The sequence below is a fragment of the Merops nubicus genome, unplaced genomic scaffold (assembly GCF_000691845.1).
Source record: "Merops nubicus isolate BGI_N331 unplaced genomic scaffold, ASM69184v1 scaffold807, whole genome shotgun sequence".
NCBI lineage: Eukaryota > Metazoa > Chordata > Aves > Coraciiformes > Meropidae > Merops > Merops nubicus.
Genome location: NW_008620739.1, coordinates 60728 through 81817, shown reverse-complemented (window position 1 = coordinate 81817; position 21090 = coordinate 60728). Strand labels below are relative to the sequence as shown.

The 21090-nt window shown below is 34.8% G+C and overlaps 1 protein-coding gene across 1 annotated transcript in view; it reads left to right on the top strand.

Moving 5' to 3' along the window:
- ASCC3 (activating signal cointegrator 1 complex subunit 3) overlaps window positions 1-21090 on the top strand; it is a 92152-nt gene that overhangs the window by 28390 nt on the left and 42672 nt on the right. The window contains exons 16-19 of the mRNA XM_008944182.1: window positions 7769-7906; window positions 8010-8130; window positions 11515-11647; window positions 13882-14007. Coding sequence (XP_008942430.1) covers window positions 7769-7906; window positions 8010-8130; window positions 11515-11647; window positions 13882-14007 — 518 coding nt within the window. The remainder of the gene's footprint in view (window positions 1-7768; window positions 7907-8009; window positions 8131-11514; window positions 11648-13881; window positions 14008-21090) is intronic.

Below are 21090 nucleotides of genomic sequence, written 5' to 3'. Positions count from 1 at the left end.
TATTGCTATAGCATTTTTAAGTTTTAAAAGTAGCACTAGTGATTTTAAATGCCTTTATGATAGGCATTCTGTGTCTCAAATACCCACGTATTTCAAGTGTTTCTCAATTCCATATGGGATAAAAATGGCCCAGGTAGAAGTAATAAATTGTTGTTGCCTTTAAACAACATTTTTTTGTTGCCTGTCAAGTTTTTCATATTTGTTTTTTGCCAACTGTTGTTCTTTTAGGGGAACTTACAGACAAGTGACTTATTTTCAAAATATTTTTAATTGCAAAGTATGTTGAGATAGATATAAGAGGTTTTTCATAAATAGATGTATACAAGGTTTACAAGCTCTGCAGCAGGCCGTGCCATTTTTCATAGTTCAGCTTTATTTGTGTGATATTCAGTCTAGCTGACGTAAGATTTCTTTGAGAACTCGTTGGTTAGTTTTGCTTAATAGTGTAATTGTTTTTGCTACATGATGGCCAAATGTTAGTCAATGACAGCTTTCCAGTGGGTAGACTTCATAAGACTTCTTAAAACACCATAAACAATGCCATCCAAAATAACATCTGGAACAGTGATAGGCACAGATCTGATGGACACAGATTCTTACAGCCTTTAAAAGCAATTTTTCTCCCTTACTCTGCATGGCAGCTTTTCTGTGATGGTAACAGATTCAGGCCTTGTCGGGGGAGGGATTGGAGTGGGGAGGAGACCAATACTGGGTCTTTGTTACCTGTTTATCCGCTGTACCATCATCTAAGCTTCACTTCTATTCTCTGTAGAGATTCTCCCTATAGTGGTAGTGCCAAGTCAGGCTCTCCTTTTGCAGCATAGGAAGGGTTCTGTTCACAAAACTCCAGACTCCTCCTCTTCAGATAACAGGCAAATCCACGTCCATTTCTGCCACCTAGCTCCAAGTATCAAATTCAGACAATATTCCAATCAGTTATATTTCAAGGGACATGAACTTGTATGAAGCTTCTGGAATACATATATGTATATGTGTGGCATACGAAACAACCCTTCAACTGTTGCCACCAAAGTAGACGTAGCTAGACCATGAAGGAATTACAGATGTTCTTCCCTTCAAAGAAGTCAGGACTCTAAAAGCTGCAACTGAATTATGGTTGAGAAGGAATTTTGTTCTACATCCATGTACTGAAAATATATATTACAAGCAGCCCCGTTTGGTTTTGGAGATGCTTCTTCCCGGATGCTTTCCTTGTATTTTATATCTGATGTTCAGTTTCCTGCTCATAGCCATGTTTCTACAGTATTCAGAAAGTTGAAAGAGCAGTGAATCTTTGTAAGACCAAACAGTCCTTGATGAAAGTTCCTGTTTCTATTACTGATAAGTTTTTCCAGTTCTGCTGGACCTGTTACTGCACAACAATAGTTATATCTGTTTGCTAGATTCTGTCCAACTAAGTTGCAGGCTATGTGCATGCTTTTTGTGAAGAAATCTCCATTCAAATACCTCACATCTGCTTTAGTCTGAGCAGGGAAGCCTCCAGTGATGTTGAAATGTCCTGCTTAGTGGGATTTGCAGCTGGTACTTCAAAGTACATCCCCTTGTTTGCTGATTGCTATGCATAATACATGCAGACCTTCAGGATTTAAGGAGATCTGTCACAGTTTGCCCAAAGTAACTGGTCAAAAGAGTTTTGACTTTTGAGTTTTTTGAGCGGCCATTCTCTTAAAAACAAACAAACAAACAAACAAACAAACAACAACAACAACAACAACAAAAAAGTTACATGTCTTAAAGCCTTAAAGGTTTTTATTTGCTTTTTCTATAAAGTGCATTGTCCATACACATTCCAAAATGAGCTCTCTATCCCACTTAGAGTTTACAGTCCCAACAGAGTTTATTTTTTGCCAAAGAGTGAGGAAGCAGCTGAAGCTGCTGCCTTTGCCATTTGCAGTAGCTGCAAGGCTCTTCAGTAGACGTTGCTCCGTAAAGGTCGTCCCAGTTATACTCAGGAGGCACAGGTGCATCATGAGAGAAACGTGAATGGGCAGTGCATCACAAAGAGAAAGAGAAGGCTGCTACTGTGAACTGAGTAATTCTTCCTTTCTTTTTATTATTCATTGATGCCAATGTGCCAATGAAAAAAGAAAACCGTATGCTTACTCTGCTTTTTTCTATAATCATGAGATGATTTTTTAAATATACACTTTCTAGCTAAAATTCTAAATTGGAGCTGTCAGCCGAGACTGTCATGTTCAAGCTTGTAGCCCATTACTTATCTTGTTAAAAGAGACAATAGCTCAGATTATCCTTTTGGAAACAGACAGTGCCACCAGTTTGTGATGGTAAGCTTGGGTAAGATTAGTTATACTGTTCTACATTAGGAGCTGACTAAAGAGGAACAAGTCCTCTTTCAGAAATTGCATCTCCATCTGTGGTGGCAGCAGATGTTGCAATCTTTTTACAACATAATTTATTAGAATCAAGTTTTCAGTTTATTTATTTTCCTCTAATGTTTTTACTGCTTTTTGTTTTTAACCTAAAACAAAAGTACAAAGTGGTATTTATTGTTTATTGTTTGAAGTTAGAATTCAGTTCTCACCAGCAAACATGCAGGGTGTTTTCTTATTTGGGGTTGGTTGTTTTGTTTTATTTAGGAAATTTATTCCCTTGCCAGATACTTGGATTTTTTTTTTAATATATTTACAGTGCAAGGATGGAGAAGAAATGTGCCCATGTACACAGTTTTAACTTTAACCACAGTGATTTTTGCATTCTGCTTTGTGCATCATTTTCCCATCTGCATCTTGTTAAGACTGTTCTTTATAAAACCTCTAGAAATAACTAAAATCCTTTAGCACAAACATACCTACTGTAGTATTCAATAGCATACATACAAGGCAATAGCCAGCTTCCACTGAATTCAAGGGTGCTTGAATGCAGGGCATTCATTGACTCCAAAAGCATGAATTCAGGCCCATAGTGATTTTGCAGTTTTAGAGATGTGAGTATATAAACATGTGTGAGCTAATTAAGGATTTGTGAATGTGTTTATACACTATGTGGAAATATGCATACACATGCATGAGTGTGAATTAAATTTTACCATATAGTTCTGGTTTGCACTGTTAAAAAAAATAAACAAAAAAAAACAAGCAAACAAAATAAACCCCAAGAATTGCTGGAAAGACAAAAGATGACTTTTCCTTCTTTATCCTTTAAATCAAAGAACCTATTATCTCTGTGTTATTGTTCTGAGGTAATGCCATGCTATAAAACTGGAATAGAAGAATCTGGTCTGTGTCATGAATAGGTATATTGCTGTCTTTTAGATGAGATTTTTAGTGTTAAATGTGTATGTTTCAATAATATATCCTGACTGTTTAAAACACATTTTAAAATGTTTCTTGAACAATCTTATTTGAGGTGTTTTAGGCACCTTGTTTGTGTGTGGGAGTTCTGGAGTATGCAGATTAGTCAACTTTTCATCAAAAATAAATTTATAAAATGACTTTTTTTTTTTTCTTTCTGCCTTTAAAGATCCAGGAGGGTACCCAAGAATGATTTCTACTTGTTTCGCTCATTATAGAAGTTCAACTTCCTCCTACAAGATGTTGTTTTTATGACACAAAAGTGTGTCATAAAAAATTAACATTTGGTTATAACAAGGAGATGTTTTTATTTCACTTAACATCTGTAGCAGATGTGAAATATGTAATTATTTTTGTAAAAGACTTCATAACTTTCACGATTCTTTTGTTTGGCACATCTTTCTTCTATTGGGCATTTTAGACAATTGATAAGCATTATTCAGTGGCATATGGTCCGAGTCTGACGTGCTTTGAAAAGAGTACAGAGTACTAATAATGAGGATTCTGTGAAAATGGGAAAACCAGCACAACAGATATGCTTTGAGAAAGTATGGGTTTTTAGCATCTTGAAACAATATATCACACTCCAAGGGACAGAATTGGGCTGCACAATCTGTTAGCTCATTCTTGTCCAATCTGGTCTCCTCCTTTCTTTTGGAGCCAGCATTGTCATCAACTTGCTGAATTATACTCTGACTGGAATGTATTTCAGGCACAGGGTAATGTATCTACTTAAATGGAATCCTATCTTTCTACAAAAGCTTTTTAAGTATAATAAATTTAAAATATAAAAAAAGTTCTATTAGCTTAAAGTAAATGGTTCAACAGTTTACATATGTGCAGGAACAAAGAAAATGACTACTTACTAGTTTGAGAAAAATCTAGCTTTTTCAGAGATTAGAATATAAAAGGTAGAAATAAATTTTATTTTTTATAATAAATATTTTGCATTGCTACTAGAGTCCAAAATTGGTTTTCAAACATTTTTTATTAAAAGGTGGATTCCTAGTCAACCTAAAGGTAGAAAAGCACGAGACATATTTCTGTTTATTCATCAAAAAATCTGTGAAGGATAGCAAAACCTTTTTCCGAATGGGCCCAATCCTGCCTGTCTTGGAGTCCACTGAAAAATCCCCCCTTGCATTAAGGTTCTGGCATCGGTGTTGTATGGGGTTTTTTTTTATGTCAGTACCATATATATTTCCTTATATTATTTATAATATAATTTTTCTGGTCTTAAAGTGTATTTTCTTTGCCCTTTTATGAGTTAACATGGCAGTTTTTTCAGAAAGATAAATAGTAATGAAGTTACAACAATGCAGAAACAGTGGATTTGTGTTGTAGTCACAATGGTGTGTCTGTTTCTGGTTAATGAACCTATTAATTGGGCCATTATTTCTTAATAGAAAGTGATAATATTCTTACACTACAATGACATAACAGAGTTATATTTTAAAATAAATTGTCATGAGAATTTTAAGCCTTGGATTGTGCCTATGGGTAAAATAGTTGTGTTTATTACATTGATTTATGTGAAAGCAAGGGGTCAGCTAAAAATGACTAGGATTCCCTGCTGCTAAAATGACAGGATAGTAGTACATGTGCCAGCTCTCCTGCTAAGGGTTCTTTAGTTTTCCTGTGGTAAATTACACTGCTTTGCAGGTATGACTAACAGCACCACAGGCCACCGCTGTAATACAAGTCAGAGGGAAAAAAAAATAACCACCACTGACTGTAAAAGCAAGAACATCTCTGAATAAATTCCCAGCAGTGTGAATTTAGGATGTTTTATTCTGGCAACTCCATGGCAAAAAGGCTTAGCTCAGGTTCTGTACTGAAAATAACTAACACTGTAAAACTGCATGTGCCTAAAGAGCAGTCTAATCGCTATAGCCTAATCCAAATCAACTAATTTGATCCCTGTACTCTTCCAGAGGAAAAAGGAGTTTAGACTCATTATTTTCCCAATAACAAATTCTGCTTGTGTGAATAATGAAATAAATGTAACTGGAACTGGCTTGTTCCCTCGTATTAGAGATATAACTGCCGCAAGGTGATGGTTCTTGGTGGGAAGGAGAAAAAATAATTCAGCAATATAAGATCTTTCGTCAATTTTTGAATAAACAAATTGAGTAAAATGTACATGCATTATTTTTTTCATTTATTTTTCTGATATTTTAACAGTGCTGTTTCATATTTTTTCATGTTAATTTCCTGGCTATTGTATACATATAACTATTATTTCTCAAAGTGTCTAAGTATAAGGAGCCTGTGCAGTGCTAGTACTAGTTCATAAATCCATAGCACAAAAAGCATTAATAGGTTCAAAAATATGTTTTGTAATGTATGATGATGATCATAATGATACAGAAAATGACATACAGGTTCTCATTTTATCAAGCTATTTTTTTGTTTTGGAAGAAAAAATCTTTAAGATGTGTCATAATTCACGTTTTCTACACTGCAGTCACATGTCTGTGCGTTGACTAGAGAAATCAAAGATTTGCTGATTCTATCTAGATAGATAAACTTTATCTTTGAACATATCCTCCTTTCATTCAGTTCTTTATGCCCTTCTACTTATCTACCCCTCTCCTTGTTTCCCTTTCCTAGACATCCCCTCTTCACTTCTCAATTCATTGCTTTTTTCTTTCTACTTCCTTTCCTTTCAGTGTTTTATAGTCCCCTTCACTCTCTTCGTCTGTAAGCATCCTTTTATACATACCAGCTAAGTTTATACAACAAATCCGCCACATCTTATAGGAAACTCTCAGGAACATCCAGGCAGCTGCCTTGTGAGGGAAAATAAAGTTTAGGAGCTTCCAATAGCAAAGCAAATAGATTGGACCAAGCAAAAACTTGAACAATATACTTTTTTTGATTGGATTCTCTGTTAGTTCCACTGGTTCTGTTTCTGTTGGTCAATAATACTTCAACAAATAGACTTTTTAAAATGCTTTGTAGTTTGCTCTTCCTGACACGACTGATTTATAAAATATATATTCTTTTTTTGGTTTTGTTTGTTTATTTGTTTGTTTGGTTTTGGTTTGTTTGTTTTTGTTTTTTTTTTTTAATCCTGAATATAGATTAGTATTCTCTGGCTTCTTTGTACCTTTTAATGATTTTTGTTGGATAATAGTGAAAACATGTTACTAGGGTTTAGATATGTGAACAATTTTATTAGCATAAAGGTCTGAGAATTATAAAACCCAGCAAACATTTAGAGAATTTTACAATTGTGAACATGGGAAGTGCAACGCCTCGGAGTCGTAAGTGGAAATGAAAATATTAGTGCAGTCATACAGGTATCATATGTGATTACTTTGGGATACTCAATCCAAGACTGAATACTCTGTCCAAATTCTTCAGTTACCCTCAGTAATTTGTTCTGTACTACTACTTTTTCTCTTAACTTTGGCTATACCTCATAGGTTAACCATGAATGATGATGCCCATAAGTATGCAATATCATCATGCCACTGCTGGTGGCACCAGGAAACCACTAATAAGAGATGACGTTTGAATGTTCCTGGCTATAATTATATTAAAATCACATAAAATAATAAATGGCATGGAAATAAAACAATTGAAAAAAATATTGAGGGGTAAAATCACTAAACAAGACAGGAATTATAGAGGAGCTTTTCACAGAGGTTATCTGCAAAAATAAATGAGCTTATTGTGGAATTCACTACTTGGAAAAAATAGGCAAGAAATATAGCTAAAATAACAGTAGTTTAAATGATTCCAAGTAGTCATTGACATGAGATTTGACAAAAATAGTAGTAATAATAAAAAATATCTTTTTGTCTGGAGTTCTAAAAGTTTCAAATAAAGACACATTATATATAGATTGGTTTCACTACAAAGTTTGAGTCTGTAAATTACAAACTTATACTAAAAAAAAAAAAAAAACACTTTCAAATTCACTTGCATTTCAGCATGTGAATAGGAAACTTTTTTAGTGAATAATAATTGAAGAATTATCAAACTGAAAAACTGTGTCTGTCTTTTCTTTAGAGAGAGCCAAATTTCTTTTTCATTACTGTTATGTTAGTGGTTGAAGGGATTTGCTATGTTATTACACTAGTTCTAACCCCTTTGATACTAGGGATTGCATTAAACAAACACAGAGCAGAACGCACAGCATTTGCCAGACCTGCCAAGATATTTTCAGCATTTTCATTTCCTTATCTGTGCTACTTAGTGTGTCAATAAAGTCATGTACATTTTGTATTCCCTCCCATCATTAATATAGTATTTGATTTTTTTTTAGACTAAAACCAGACTGTTCAGAGAGTGAAGGCTGTTTTCCTGATTGTATAAACAATGTTGAGCAAATTAACCTTGCTATAAAACAAAAACATAACAACCTTTAAAGTTTAAAATTTCTGAGTGATCTGCTTTACAACATGCAACTATTCTTTCTGTTACAGATGAATGACATTATAGTGACAGTTAGAGATTCAAATCTGAAGCTGACACTTGCTTTTGGAATAGGTATGCACCATGCAGGTCTGCATGAGAGAGACAGGAAAACTGTGGAAGAATTATTTGTGAACTGCAAAATCCAGGTACATTTGCTCTTTGAGTCCTGCCATCATGAGTTTTACATGGAATTTTAAAAGTTGGCTTGTTTTTTTACATATACCTCATTAATCTTACTTTCTGTTTTAGGTTCTTATTGCCACAAGCACATTAGCTTGGGGTGTAAATTTTCCAGCTCATTTAGTAATTGTTAAAGGAACAGAATACTATGATGGAAAAACAAGGCGTTATGTGGATTATCCCATTACAGGTACTCACATAAATTATGGAAATGCTTATATGCTGAAATGTATGTCAAGCGTATGCAGATGATCTGAATTATTTAATAACTGATTACTGAAAATACTTAATTTGGGCAGAGACTAGGAGTGCCTAGGAAAGGGTTTCTTTGTTTAATGCAAACTGTAAGAAAACTCTTAAGATTTTATGTAATAATGAAAGTGTTTCTGTTTGCAAATCTTTTTTTGTGCTAAATTCCTTTAATCTGTATCATCCAAAATAGACATGAAACAATTAAAGGGACAATATAAAGTCATATTTATCTACCTAGTTAATTGTACAAAAGCAAATTTTCATGCATGCAAATTTTTTTAAACCTTTTTTAAATAGAAAGAGACCCATTTTTAACAGTAAACTAGCCATGGTTTGAAACACAGCAGTTGAATCACACATGTAGGAGAACATAAAATGTATACGTGGTCAATTGACAGTAAACTATAAACCTTAACTAGTCTAGTATCTTCAGTGATGTAATTGATACTTCAGAAATAAGCAGCTATATTAAATATTTTAACTTCTAGTTTGATACAGACTTTTATTGCTTTCTGGCTCCAGTGAACTCCACTTTTCATAAACTGTTCTGCAGTGTTTTCAACAGCCTTAAGTAAGGCAGTGAACTGTGGAAGAACTTCTTTCGGAGTTCAAACAGGAGAATATCTAGATAGTGCTAAGCTTGAGGAATGAGGACAAGCTAAATTTATTCCAGGTTTCCTGTTCTGTTTTCATTTTCTATTTTCACAAGACAAAGTTTATTATTAAATAGCCCTATACTACACAGGGATATGTACACCTAAGGACAATCTAAATGTGATTTGTAACATAGAGAGCTTGTATCTTTTTAACCACACACTGTCTTTTCACGTAAGAGAAGCTTACTAATGAAAGAAAGCTCAAAATGAAAATACTACAGGGGTTACTTCTCCAAGTAACCCATCATAGAGCTTAATTTAGTGGTTAGTTCTCTGCAAGAAGCTTGGGATCAATCTCCAAACCAACTCTCTTGTTCAAAGATTCTGGTATGACTTGGGAGCTTAGCCATGCACATTTGCATTTTGCGACAGACTTTGGGTGATGTAAACCTAGTACAAGCAGTCTCTGCAGGGAAGTGGTATCTCGCTCGTCCTGACTGTAAGAATAGTGACAACTGAGTTTATTATTGAATGGAGAAAAATGATGAGGAAAGAAATCGACTGAAGTTTTAAATTTTATGTTGAATCTGATGGACTGACAGAGATCAGAGAAAATACTATGCTCAAAAGAAATCAGCACTGAAGGCTTCCTCTGCTAGTTTAGACGTGTTTTACAAATACAAAGACTTTATGGAATGCTTATACTTTCACTCTGTTGTCTTTTTGAATTCAGGTGACGTGGACATTGGGGTTGTTCAATTTTTGAATTTTAAATGAGACTGGGGTGGGGGAGGGGATGGAATGGAGCACCAGCATCTGTGATGGAAGCATTTAAATTTTGTTGTCTGCACTGTAACAGAAAATGCAGATTCCTTACTTTATGAAAAAACATGTGGTGTGGTTTGCTTAGAGCATTTTTATTTTTAACTTTCTAAAGAATATTTATGCATCCGGAAGTTCTGTGGATAGGTAGCACAGTTTTGCAGCAGAAATAAAATGAAAATGTAATTAATTTCTTTCTGTAATACTTCCAAAATTTCAAAATACTGTGTTCAATGCCACCCTCAAGTTATTCATTCACTGTTCTGTCACGATATAACTTGGTTTCCCCCTGCTGAAGTTACCTTTCTGTGTCAAGGATGCATTTATCTTCAAGGAAGCAGCTGAGAGCAGAATGAATCATGGAGTGTTCAAGTAGTTTCAAAATAAGTAAAAGTATTTATTTGAGTGAAGTCGGAGAGTTTGAGGAGGGCCTTTTTTTCACTTACCAGACATTTAGTCAGCCAGTTGGATCATATTTAATGTTTCAGGAGTTTAGTCCAGTGATTAAAAGCAGCCAAGCAACATCTAGTCAGTAAAAAAATAATATTGGTTTTGGATAATTACATAGTGGATATTGGCAAAAATCATTTCCTGGCGCTTTTTGGTAAATCCCTTTCCAATATGGTATTATGCACAATTTAATTCACCACATTAGAATAGCAAGAAGTTGTTTCATCACCCTCCCGTGCACATACCTATTCAGAAACATCATTATCAAACTGGTTTCAGTTTACATTTTCATGTCACTCCTCAATTAACAAAAAGAATAAACTGATAAAAAACGTTGTCTGGGCAGCTTGTGGGTACACAAGTGAAAATGTGTTACTAAACACTGTTTATTGTCATTGGGCTGTTTCTCCTATCATGGTCCCATTCTACATGCTCTGAATTTTCCTTCCTCAACTGAGCCAAAAGCCCATTGATTCTGAAGCCAAACAAATCTTTTCATAATGCCAGGGTACTGCAGGCCATATGTTGTGCAGGTATGCTAGAGCTCATAAACAGTACACAAAACAAAATCTTTTAAAATAAAGAGGTAAAATTTACTTATGAATTGCTTTCTATTGTTTCTTCAAAGTTAAACAGCATTTGGAGGCATCTTTTAAGGAATCAAGGCTCTGTTGAACAAGACACAAAACAACTTATGCAGATGCCCTTCTCAGGTCATGGGAAAACACAAACAAATAGATGATATGCACATTAGTATTTTCAGCGTTTATACAATTCTTTAGCTAGTATTTGCAAGTGATGTGTAGGCAGAGTAGTAGAGGTAAGCTTTAACTGTACCTGCTTTTATATTTGTATATCCTGATCTGATGTGGAGACAACATGGGATACAAAACCACCTCTACTCCAGTGCTAATAACTGATATAACTTGTCCATAAGTTTGAGTGGTAAAGATCATAGCTCTCAATAATTAGAATTTGCTTTTGCCATTTTGTCTCTAAAATATTCAAGACCTAGGAAATCCTGTATAGCAGAAAAGCTTATACAAGGAACTTGAACTATTGTGAAGTCAAATACTTGAAAATTAGGAAACTATAGACAGTTGCCATTGTAGGCTTCAGGACTTGTCTTATTCATTATGTTTAACTGCATATGATAAAATGAGGAATGGATGTGGGATGGAAGGAGAGTAGAGGAAATTTATGTTAGATGTAAGGGTGGATTCTGTTGCCATGGGTGGTCTTCAAGTATGCAGGAAGATAGTCTCTGCCAGAAAAAAGTTCATTGTAAATTCAAGATTTAAAAAAAAAAAAATTAGATGTGTTAAAACCAATAGGGCATACAAGGCCAAAGAAATAAAAAAAAATCCTGTACTGCACACTGTACAGATGTAAATATATCTACTTGCACATTCAAATAAATATGTTCAGTTTATACACTATTGTCTCTTTGGCAGATGTACTTCAGATGATGGGACGTGCTGGCAGGCCACAGTTTGATGACCAAGGAAAAGCTGTAATTCTAGTCCATGATATTAAGAAAGACTTCTACAAAAAATTCCTTTATGAACCTTTCCCAGTGGAATCAAGGTAAAGATAAGGCAATCAGAAAAGCTGATCAAACTGTAAACAATGCTATAAATGAAGAATAAAAAAAAGTGAAACAAGATTCCTGTACTGAATATCTTTCTAAATATTGGGGTCCTAGAGGAAAATAATCTTCAAAAAAATATTATCCATTCCTTTCTTCCACGAGTTTTGAAGCACTGTTGAGCTGTTTATTCCATTCCCCAATAATATTACAACATTCCAAACCAGAGAGGCATTTGTCTCAGACATTGGAATAAGAGCACAAACTGTTCTTCAAGGCCAACATGTAGGACAGCTATACATGATTCTCAGAACACTCTCTGAAATTCTGTGGCAAATTCTTAATAGGAAAAAAAATAGGTGAGTTTCTAGAATTTTTTCCTAGAGTGCTTGTACCATTATGGATACCATATTCTTCAAATTCTGCATGGTGTAAGTTATTACTAACATACTTTCAACACATCTTTCTATTCAAAATTTCAGTATTTGTCTCAGAAAATTAGAAACACCACCTTTTTGCAGCCTCTCTGAATTTAGCTTATACAAAGCCTGCTGTCCAGCATAATGTAACTTGTGCCTTGGTTGTGATATAATATTGATATAGTTATTTATATAGTTGTTGAACAACAAGCAGAAGTAGTTATATCGGTCTCCTTTAGATGCATGTTTCATGGAGGAACTCTCAGACAACTAATATAGTGTTATGGTGTTATATATATATATATCTAATATATAATGTCATATATATATATGTCATTAGTAAGTAGTGTTTCTAAATAAAGAAAGTGTAACAAAACAATCACTCTTAGTTCCTGTTTGGAACACTGTAAGTATTCTGTGTTTCTAATAGCTCACTTTGTGTATACATATTTACTTTGTAGTTTGATATATTCTATCTTTTCCTATAAACAAAGAATATTTGATAGATTTTCAGATGAAGATTCATATGTTAATAGCAACCTCATTAAGTCCTATGTAGGTTGTGAACCAATTAACTTAGAGTTTTCTTGGTCTCTTTTATGATCAAGTGTTTGAAGGAAGAGGATTCACAGCTTTAAAGAGACACTGTTTGAGGGTTTTGGGGATGGTTTTTAGTTTTAGAATGATCTACCATCTGCTCTACCGAAGAGCAGTTTTATCAGCTTTGTGTGCAGTATTTCCAATTTGTAAAATTAAACTTCATCTTTTTTTAATTAGTTTTTTCTAAAAGCCATTCTCTATGTATTAGTTGTAAGTCTCAAGTACACAACTTGTAACAAGCCTTGTGCTCTCACTGAACATAGCTCTGAAATACAGCACAACAGAAGCAAAAGAGAAAACACATTTTATTAATAAATAGCTATTGAATCATCTGTCCAGTTTCTGTTGGACAATCTGGGTAGAACATCTGCAGTTCTCACCTTCAGAAGTGTGTGATCAGTGATACAGAGCAGTAAAACAGCTACTCATACCAGATTGTTCTTTACTTTTATCGAGATTGTTCTTTACTTCTATCAATAGGGAAGGAACAATAGAAAAAGAATGATTTTAAAAAATGTGATACAAGAAAAATTAGAATAATCCATAAGGATATTTGCCATTCCTTGACTGAACTGTAGCCAGGCATGATCTCATTAGATACCCTGATGGAGGCCTTTGTCCCATTTTAATTGCACTAAACAGTACTTTACAGGAACCATTTTAAATTGCTTTTGTTCTTATGTGTTTCTGATTTTAGATCTTTCTGGGTAAAAGTGGCTGGGTTTTGTTTGTTTATTTTTTACATTGAATGAAGATGAGGCAAAATCTGGGGGAAGCAGTTTTTAATAGTATTTTTACTAGCCCTCAAGTATTTGTCAAGTATTAGCTAAGCTATTGCCACTGTTTAATTTCCTGTTTGTCTTTCCATATGATTCTCTATTGGATTAAACCAGCATGATCATATGGTCAACATACAGTATTCAGAAGTTATCACTGAGTAGCTCCATCTGAATGCATTCCATGAATTACTTAAACTTGTGCGTTCTTGGTCCAATCAAAAAATAATTTGAGCTTCATTCCACTACCATGTAAAGAAGATGACCGACCTTGCAATTACATTCCCCCTTACTCCCCTCTCTTCTTTTACCAGAAGATAAATATATAATATTTTCAGATTAAAAGTAATAAACCTTTTAATGCACGACTCTACAAAATATATTACCTGTCTTTGTGATTGTAAAGTCAGCTAAATCCTCTTGTTTCCTGTTCTTCAGCTTGTTAGAAGTGCTGGCTGACCACTTGAATGCCGAAATTGCTGCTGGCACTATTACTTCTAAGCAGGATGCAATGGATTATATCACCTGGACTTACTTCTTCCGTCGACTCATAATGAACCCAACGTGAGTATAAAATACAAATGTAATTTAATGTAAAAGTAGCTTGAGAGTAGAATTGATCCAAAGGTGATCCCACTGCTGCTGGAGCCTAAAATACTTAACAGTCTCCAGTGTGGGAGTGTTACTGGCCCACACATGGAATAAAACTTGTGAGCACATGTTTTTTAATAATTTTTCTCTAAATATAAATACATTTCTTGGCAGATAACTTTACAATTCAGTGGCAACTATAAAATAGCCTTACTGAGAGAGCTATATCAGCATCCCTAAAATAATACTCCGGATTATGACATTCCTTTAGGTATTGTATTTATCATGTGTTACTTTTTCTTTAGCTACCACATTGATATGTTCTGCCCAGTTTTCTATAGAAAATCTATTAAAACCTGGATTTTCCTAATAAATGAGAGAATAGCTATCAGCTGTTTCCCTGTGATAAAGTTTACTTTCATTAGGGTATCCTGGTGAAACCATGTGTGCAATATTTTCAGTGATTGTTATCATCCTGCCTAGCTCCAGCTGGTATGCAGATCATTCTGAGCTGTTCCAGCAATGTAGCCTGCCTTTGCCACAACTTTGTTTGGCGTAATTGATATGTTAGCTATAATGTGATCATTCACCCATCAAAATAATGTGGCTAATAAAGAAGTAGGCATTTATAGCACTAAATATTTCTTGATGCACTCTAGAGTGTTGTATTTCTGGAATCACGTTAATGTCCATAACATTTGGCTGGATTTTCAGCTGTGTTCTTTATGGGCAGTCGCTGATGGGAGCCTGCAGGTGATAAAATAATTTCCTTTAATTCTTTTTTGGTTCCCATTAGTTTTGAATTCTGCAACTAGTCTTATGCTGAGAATCTCCCACAAAACATAATTCGCATGCGATCATCTTGGGAAATAAAAAAATGCCGAGTTAGAACTATAAACTAAAGAAAACATATTCAGTTCCCTCGTTTCATAACTAACAAAATGAATACATTTATGTGAAAGGTATTTCTGCCCTGAGAGTGACAAACAGCTGAATTCTGGTTTTGTGTAGGCTAGATGTGGGTAAAGCTGTGTTTATTTGTATGACTTTGGAATTTACATATGATCCATACTACAACTAATGTTAGAAACTCTGCCTCTGCAGAATAAGTAATGCTATTTTAAAATGGCTTGCTCTTGAATTACTGTGCTAAAGTGATTTTGTAGATTTGCCTTTGGCAAGCTTTGATCATGTGGTATCTGTGGTGGGTAGATATTTTTTTAAGATACAACATACAGCCCAAAGGTAAGTGTAGAATGTAGAAATGTAATAGTTTGATTTAATAGATAAGCCCTTCCCAGGATAAAAGAAGGGTTCCCACTGGAGTTTGAGGTTGGCATGTTGACGGATGGTCCGTCCTTCTCAGCATTTTTTTTTAATGTGCGGTGTCATGGAAAGCTAAATCTGAAGTTATCACAATATCAACTTTTAAGCAAAAGTTCTGCTATTCTGAGAGGGTTGTGGCAAGCAAGTTAGAGAAAAAAGAATAAAGCCCACTCTGTTTCATAGTGAGATGCAGAGCCTATGTAGTGAGAAACAAGATGAACAGATCTTGACTAGTCGTGTCCATAATGGCAGGGTAGGAATGCATATTGAAGTTTCTAATGAATTTGGAGTCTTTCACTGGAATGCCACATGTACGGGTTAGGATAGTTCACAAGTTGTGCTGCCTTACCCCATCTCATCCACACAGAGGTACTCAGCATTCCATCTGCACTCAGTCATGCAGGGAGAAAAATGAAGGTTATTGTTGACTGTGTCAAAAAGGTCACTTTGAGATGCCAAGTACAAATACAAGGATGTGCATGCTTTCTATTCTTTGACATGATAAAAAATTCTATTAAGTTTCATGCAAAGTTACTAACTAAACTGTTATTAAACTAGACAGTTAGTAGACTTCCTGGACCTGTGGTATTTTCAGACCTCCTATAAGCCAAGCAGTTCCAGCATGGTTAGTGTTTGAAAGAGAGGGAGGCATCAAAGGAAAACTGAAAAGTTTTATGAAAAAAAAGTCAGTGTTATCTGAAATAATTTTTAATAAATTACACCATGGTAATGTAGTTGCCTATGCCATAGATAAGCATATGAAATGATTGATATTGCCAAACAAGAACTATTTGTGGCCCTTAATAATCCAAAGGTTTTAGGGTTTATTTTTTTCAAAAGAGTAGGAACAGGATGGCTGAATTTTGGTTTAGGTAGTTACACAATGTCAATTCAGTCACTTGATACAGTGTTCTTTATCATGTCCTGCCCTGAAGCAATTTTGTTGACTTTCTCTCCACTGTGAAACAACTATTTTCCAGCCAGCAGGTGATTGTACCGTAGTGGCAAATAAGTAATTCCCATATGCATGCTTGCTAAATTGCCTTGGGATTCATTGTCATAAAAGTCATTACATGTGATGTTGTAAATCCCCAAAATAATGGACTTAGATAATATGCAGAAGATTTATATTCTCGTTTATTGCCAGTTTTACCTACTTATATATTAAAGCTGCATAAACAAATCTAGGATCATTCTATTCCAATCCAGTATCATAAAATGCTTTCCTGAATAGATAAAATCTGTACAACTTAAGTGATGTTAATCTACCTTTGTTGTGAGATAGAGATCACAGTATCCTTTTGCTCCAAGCGTCCAGGTTTCTTCTATATGTGCAGTCATTACAGAAGTTTTTCTGGCACACATGACATAATTTGTTAGACTTGTAATAATGGCATTTTTAATGGCATTGTTGAAAAATCATTTTATGTTGAAATACTTCTTTTCATCAAATCATTTTAATTTTCTTGTTCGATGAACCCCTGTGTCTTGAAACCTGTGAAATGGTTTTTAACTGCCCAGTTAAGAGGAGTAATTGACCTGTTGATTTGAAGGAGTGGAGTAGCTGAGCTCTGGTTTTGTTCAGAGGCATACTGACTGGTCATGTGCATGTTATTCCATAGATGATGTGCAAATGAGAGGGGTGGTCTCCACATCAGACTATTTAACAAAGTAGATCAGTCTCAATATACAGAGTTTCTTCCCTGTTTTTTCCTTCCCTCAAAGAAGTTATTCCTATATGTAGGAGGTTTTGAATTTGCACGTTAGGTTATTTTCTGTGCTACTTCAGGCAAGCACTACAATGTGTTCTGCTTTCCGCATACAACTTTAGTGGATATGTTCTTTATTTAGTCAAGATCATACAAGACAGATCAGTGAAGGGCCTTGTTCTTTGAAAGGGGCTATTTTGAGAGGCTTGTCTATCTCCTTTTCTTGGCTGAAACTCCTTGACTGTTTCATTCTTTTACCCTTATAAAAGATTATAATCTGCAACTTTCTACAGAACAGAAATGGCTATGGGAAACGTTTTCTGTAAATCAGGTTATGATATTTTCCAGATACATGTGTGGTAAGAGAGAAATAGAAATTTGCAACATATGTAAAGTTAAGCAGAATCAGCTTTCATTTGGAAACTTAATTTTTAGATATTCTGAGAGCACATATCACATCACTGTTAAAATGCATGTAGGTTTTTTATGTATTTATAAATATATACGAGACTGTGTATGTACACGCTTATAAAATTAGTTTCCTGTGTAAATTCCTTGAGAAGATATGAAGAAATTAGTTTTTTAATTCATTCTGAGAATTATTGGGGGTGGGGTGTGTCATTTTGTCAGTTTTACAAAGTTTTCTGGAGTGAAAGACTAATGTAGCATAAATTATAATCAAATTATGTCAGATTGATACTCTTATCATCATACACTTATTTTTTACTTTAAATTTCATTTTCTAAGTATGATTAGCTGACCATGTCTAATAACATGTGAATAAAATGGCTGAATAAAAATTATTGTTATAAACTGTTCCAATATAGTTTGTGGTATTAAGGTGACAGCTAGTATCAGCTAGTCAGGATAGTATAGTATGTATTGCAGTGAAAAAATCACAGTTATTCAGAATTTCAGGGCCAGTTTGGACTTATATCAGAAGGGGAGATTACTAAATGAAGTTAAAATTAACTGAAATTAAGAGATAAAACTGAAAAGCTTGTCAGGAGCTCTAAGGACAGAAGCTAAGAAGGTACCCATATATTGCACTGCAGTAATTGCCAATATCTATATTTTGTGTTGGTAAACAGATATTTCTCAGGGTGGAATCTTTCTTTTATAGTCACATTTAGGTCTATGTGCATCTATATATATACACTTCATTAATAACAGCTCTAGGCATCATTACGAATTCTGTAACAAGAGTTCATTCTTTTAAATTATTAGGGTCACAGTGATGTGAAAAGTACAGGAATGTAGTTCATGGTATGATTCACACAAATTAAGTTTTTCTGATTCTCTCAGATGGGGGAGCCCAGGCTGCCAAGTATTTGAGGCACCTCCTGGTCCCCAATCTGCTGCAGTCTCAGGTGGGAATGCAGAGCATTCTCCCTTGACCCCTCCTCACCTTGCGCCTCCCCATTCAGAAAGCAAATTCACATAATTGTCTTCCTACTCTTGGAGATGATTTACCTGTACAAATTTTCTGTTGGAATATGTTGTAGAAAAAATAAATGCCCAATCAATATGTAGGCAAATTTGCTTGTGCGTATTACCTCTGGTTTCTCATCTGATGAATGCGTCTTAGGAGATAAACTTATTCAAAAATTTTAATTAGAAGCACTGCTATGGACACAAATACCTTGCTGATGTCAGAGAAACAGGACTCTTTTTTGATCTGAAATAGCAATAAAAAATTGTTTTTAGTACAATATACTGAAAACTAATTAAAGATAGCAATGTATCTATTTCTCATGCCTAGCATAAACAAATATATGAACGCAAGGAAAACGACACAAGTGAAATACAGGTAGAGATTACTGTCTGCAGAATTTGCTGTAATGCATTTTAGCAAACCAGTCACAGGCTCCAGAGTTAGTCAGTGATGTCTTAAATCCAGAACTGAGTTGGTGCACTGGTTCATAGCTCTCTGGCTATGTGGGTACATCAATTTTGCCATCTATTCAGTACCATTTCCATGGTGCCATCTGAAGATGGCAGCTGCTGAAGGCCACAAGCTGACGAAGGAAGTAAACACAATTGATGACTACAGTAAAGTGATTTACAAAAATACCGTCTGTGCTTCCCCAATACTTGTTCATAACAAATTTCGGCTTTCAGGACTGTAAAACCTCAGAGAGCACACTTTCTTGCGGTCAAATGAATGCTGTAGACTGATCTTTTTTGTGGATTTGTTTCCAAAGGCCTTCCAGCCAACAAGTTTTTTCTTCTAATATTTTTGGCTGACTCTACAACCGATTTTCATTATGTGTGTCACTATTACTACCGTATAATCTGAACATAAAGACATGGTGCAGTAACAAATGACTTCACAGCATTGACAGTTATAGCAGGACCATTTCAAGGCTGATGAAAAATTTCCCATAGAGATCTCAGGTCAGGTTTACATAAGCTAAACAGGAAATGATTGCCACCATTCACATTAAATCCTAAACGTTTTGTGTAACTTCATCTACATTTTATGTTCCTGCACGTGTCTCTCTTTCCCAGCTGATGAAATTCCACACTTCCTTAGATTAGAGAAATAAGTTCATGTTTTCACGGTTTGTTGTTCTTGCTAAGCTCTACAAGGTTTGGGGTTCTAAATATTATTTAAAAGACAGTAAAAGTTCCTTCGGTTTCTGATTATTTAAATTTTACATACTTTGTAAATTTTTATGATACCTAGGGGTTTGTTATTGCTTTTTCCCAATGGGCTACTAATGGAAGTTAGCCTGTCTAGCCCATGTGCTAGATGCTGTTAGGATAAAACTGCCTTTGACTTTCACACCTCTCAGGGGACGAGTAATTGTTGTGTTCAAACAGCCTGTAATTGTGATCCCGCTGGCTTTCTCAGTACGCTTCTGGCTATTAGAATCATTAAACAACTCAGCACCTGTTAACAGCATTGTAAATATTCAACCCTGCTTGTGTGCAGGTTGAGTCCAATATAGGAGAAGGCTTACAGAGCCCAGCCTCATAAATTAGAGCTTCTGACAAGTCAATTATTGTGAAACTGGGCTTCACTGTGAAATAAATGAAATGGTGTGCTGATAAAAAGGTAGGCTGTCTGTTTATAGCAAAGGGGAAATAATGACTCAATGATTCAATGCAGTGAGCATGAAACTGCATTGTTTTTATTCTTTATCTGTAATTAAATAGTTAGGTAATATAGCTTCATGGAGGAACTCACATACAATGCAGTTTTTATACTTGGAGCATACCAACGTGCAAAATTCAACTTGCATTTATGCCTGCGCGTTCAAAATACTGTCTAATGTCATGATACCTCTGTTTTCACTAACGATTTTAACATAGTATTTCTAGATGAATGGCTTTGCTTTTTATTAGGGGAAGATGTGCTGAGTGACCATGAAGCTCCTGTGGCTGTGCTCAAAATTATCTTTACCCCTTTACAGGTAGTAGTTAAAACACACTGGTACCACTTCACTCAAGATTACAAATCATTTAAGATTTTTCTTTACATTGTTTCGTTTGCACTAGCCAGCTAGATATTTACTCCTCTGGCTGAAAAGAAAAGGGGAGGAAAAGAAAAAAAAAGGCAAATCTAAAATTCACATAATTTTCAAAAGGGATTATAATGCTTTTTATGAGAAAATTAGGCAGAACACAAGTTAAAATTGGTTTGAATTAGTGTCTTAAGTTACAGCCTCAAGAAAGAATTTCAGACTATTGCCCATCTCTTATCCTTTGTTTTATCAGTATTCATCATCAGTGTTATGGAACTGCAAATAACAGTGCTGAAATGATATGGCAAAAATCTGAATACCGTGACCACAAAATGACTTAATTATACTCATTTCAGTAGTGCTATATTCAATTTAGAGAAAAATACTAATGAATCATTAGTGGGTTAGATGTATAAAATAGAAAATCTTTTCACATCCTTAAACAACTTATATAGTTAATTTGCTCAATTATTTTCAGAAGGTAAACAAAGTGTTACAGAGTAATTTCTGCTAATAAGTAGAATCTAAATGTCTTCACTGATGTCAGGCAG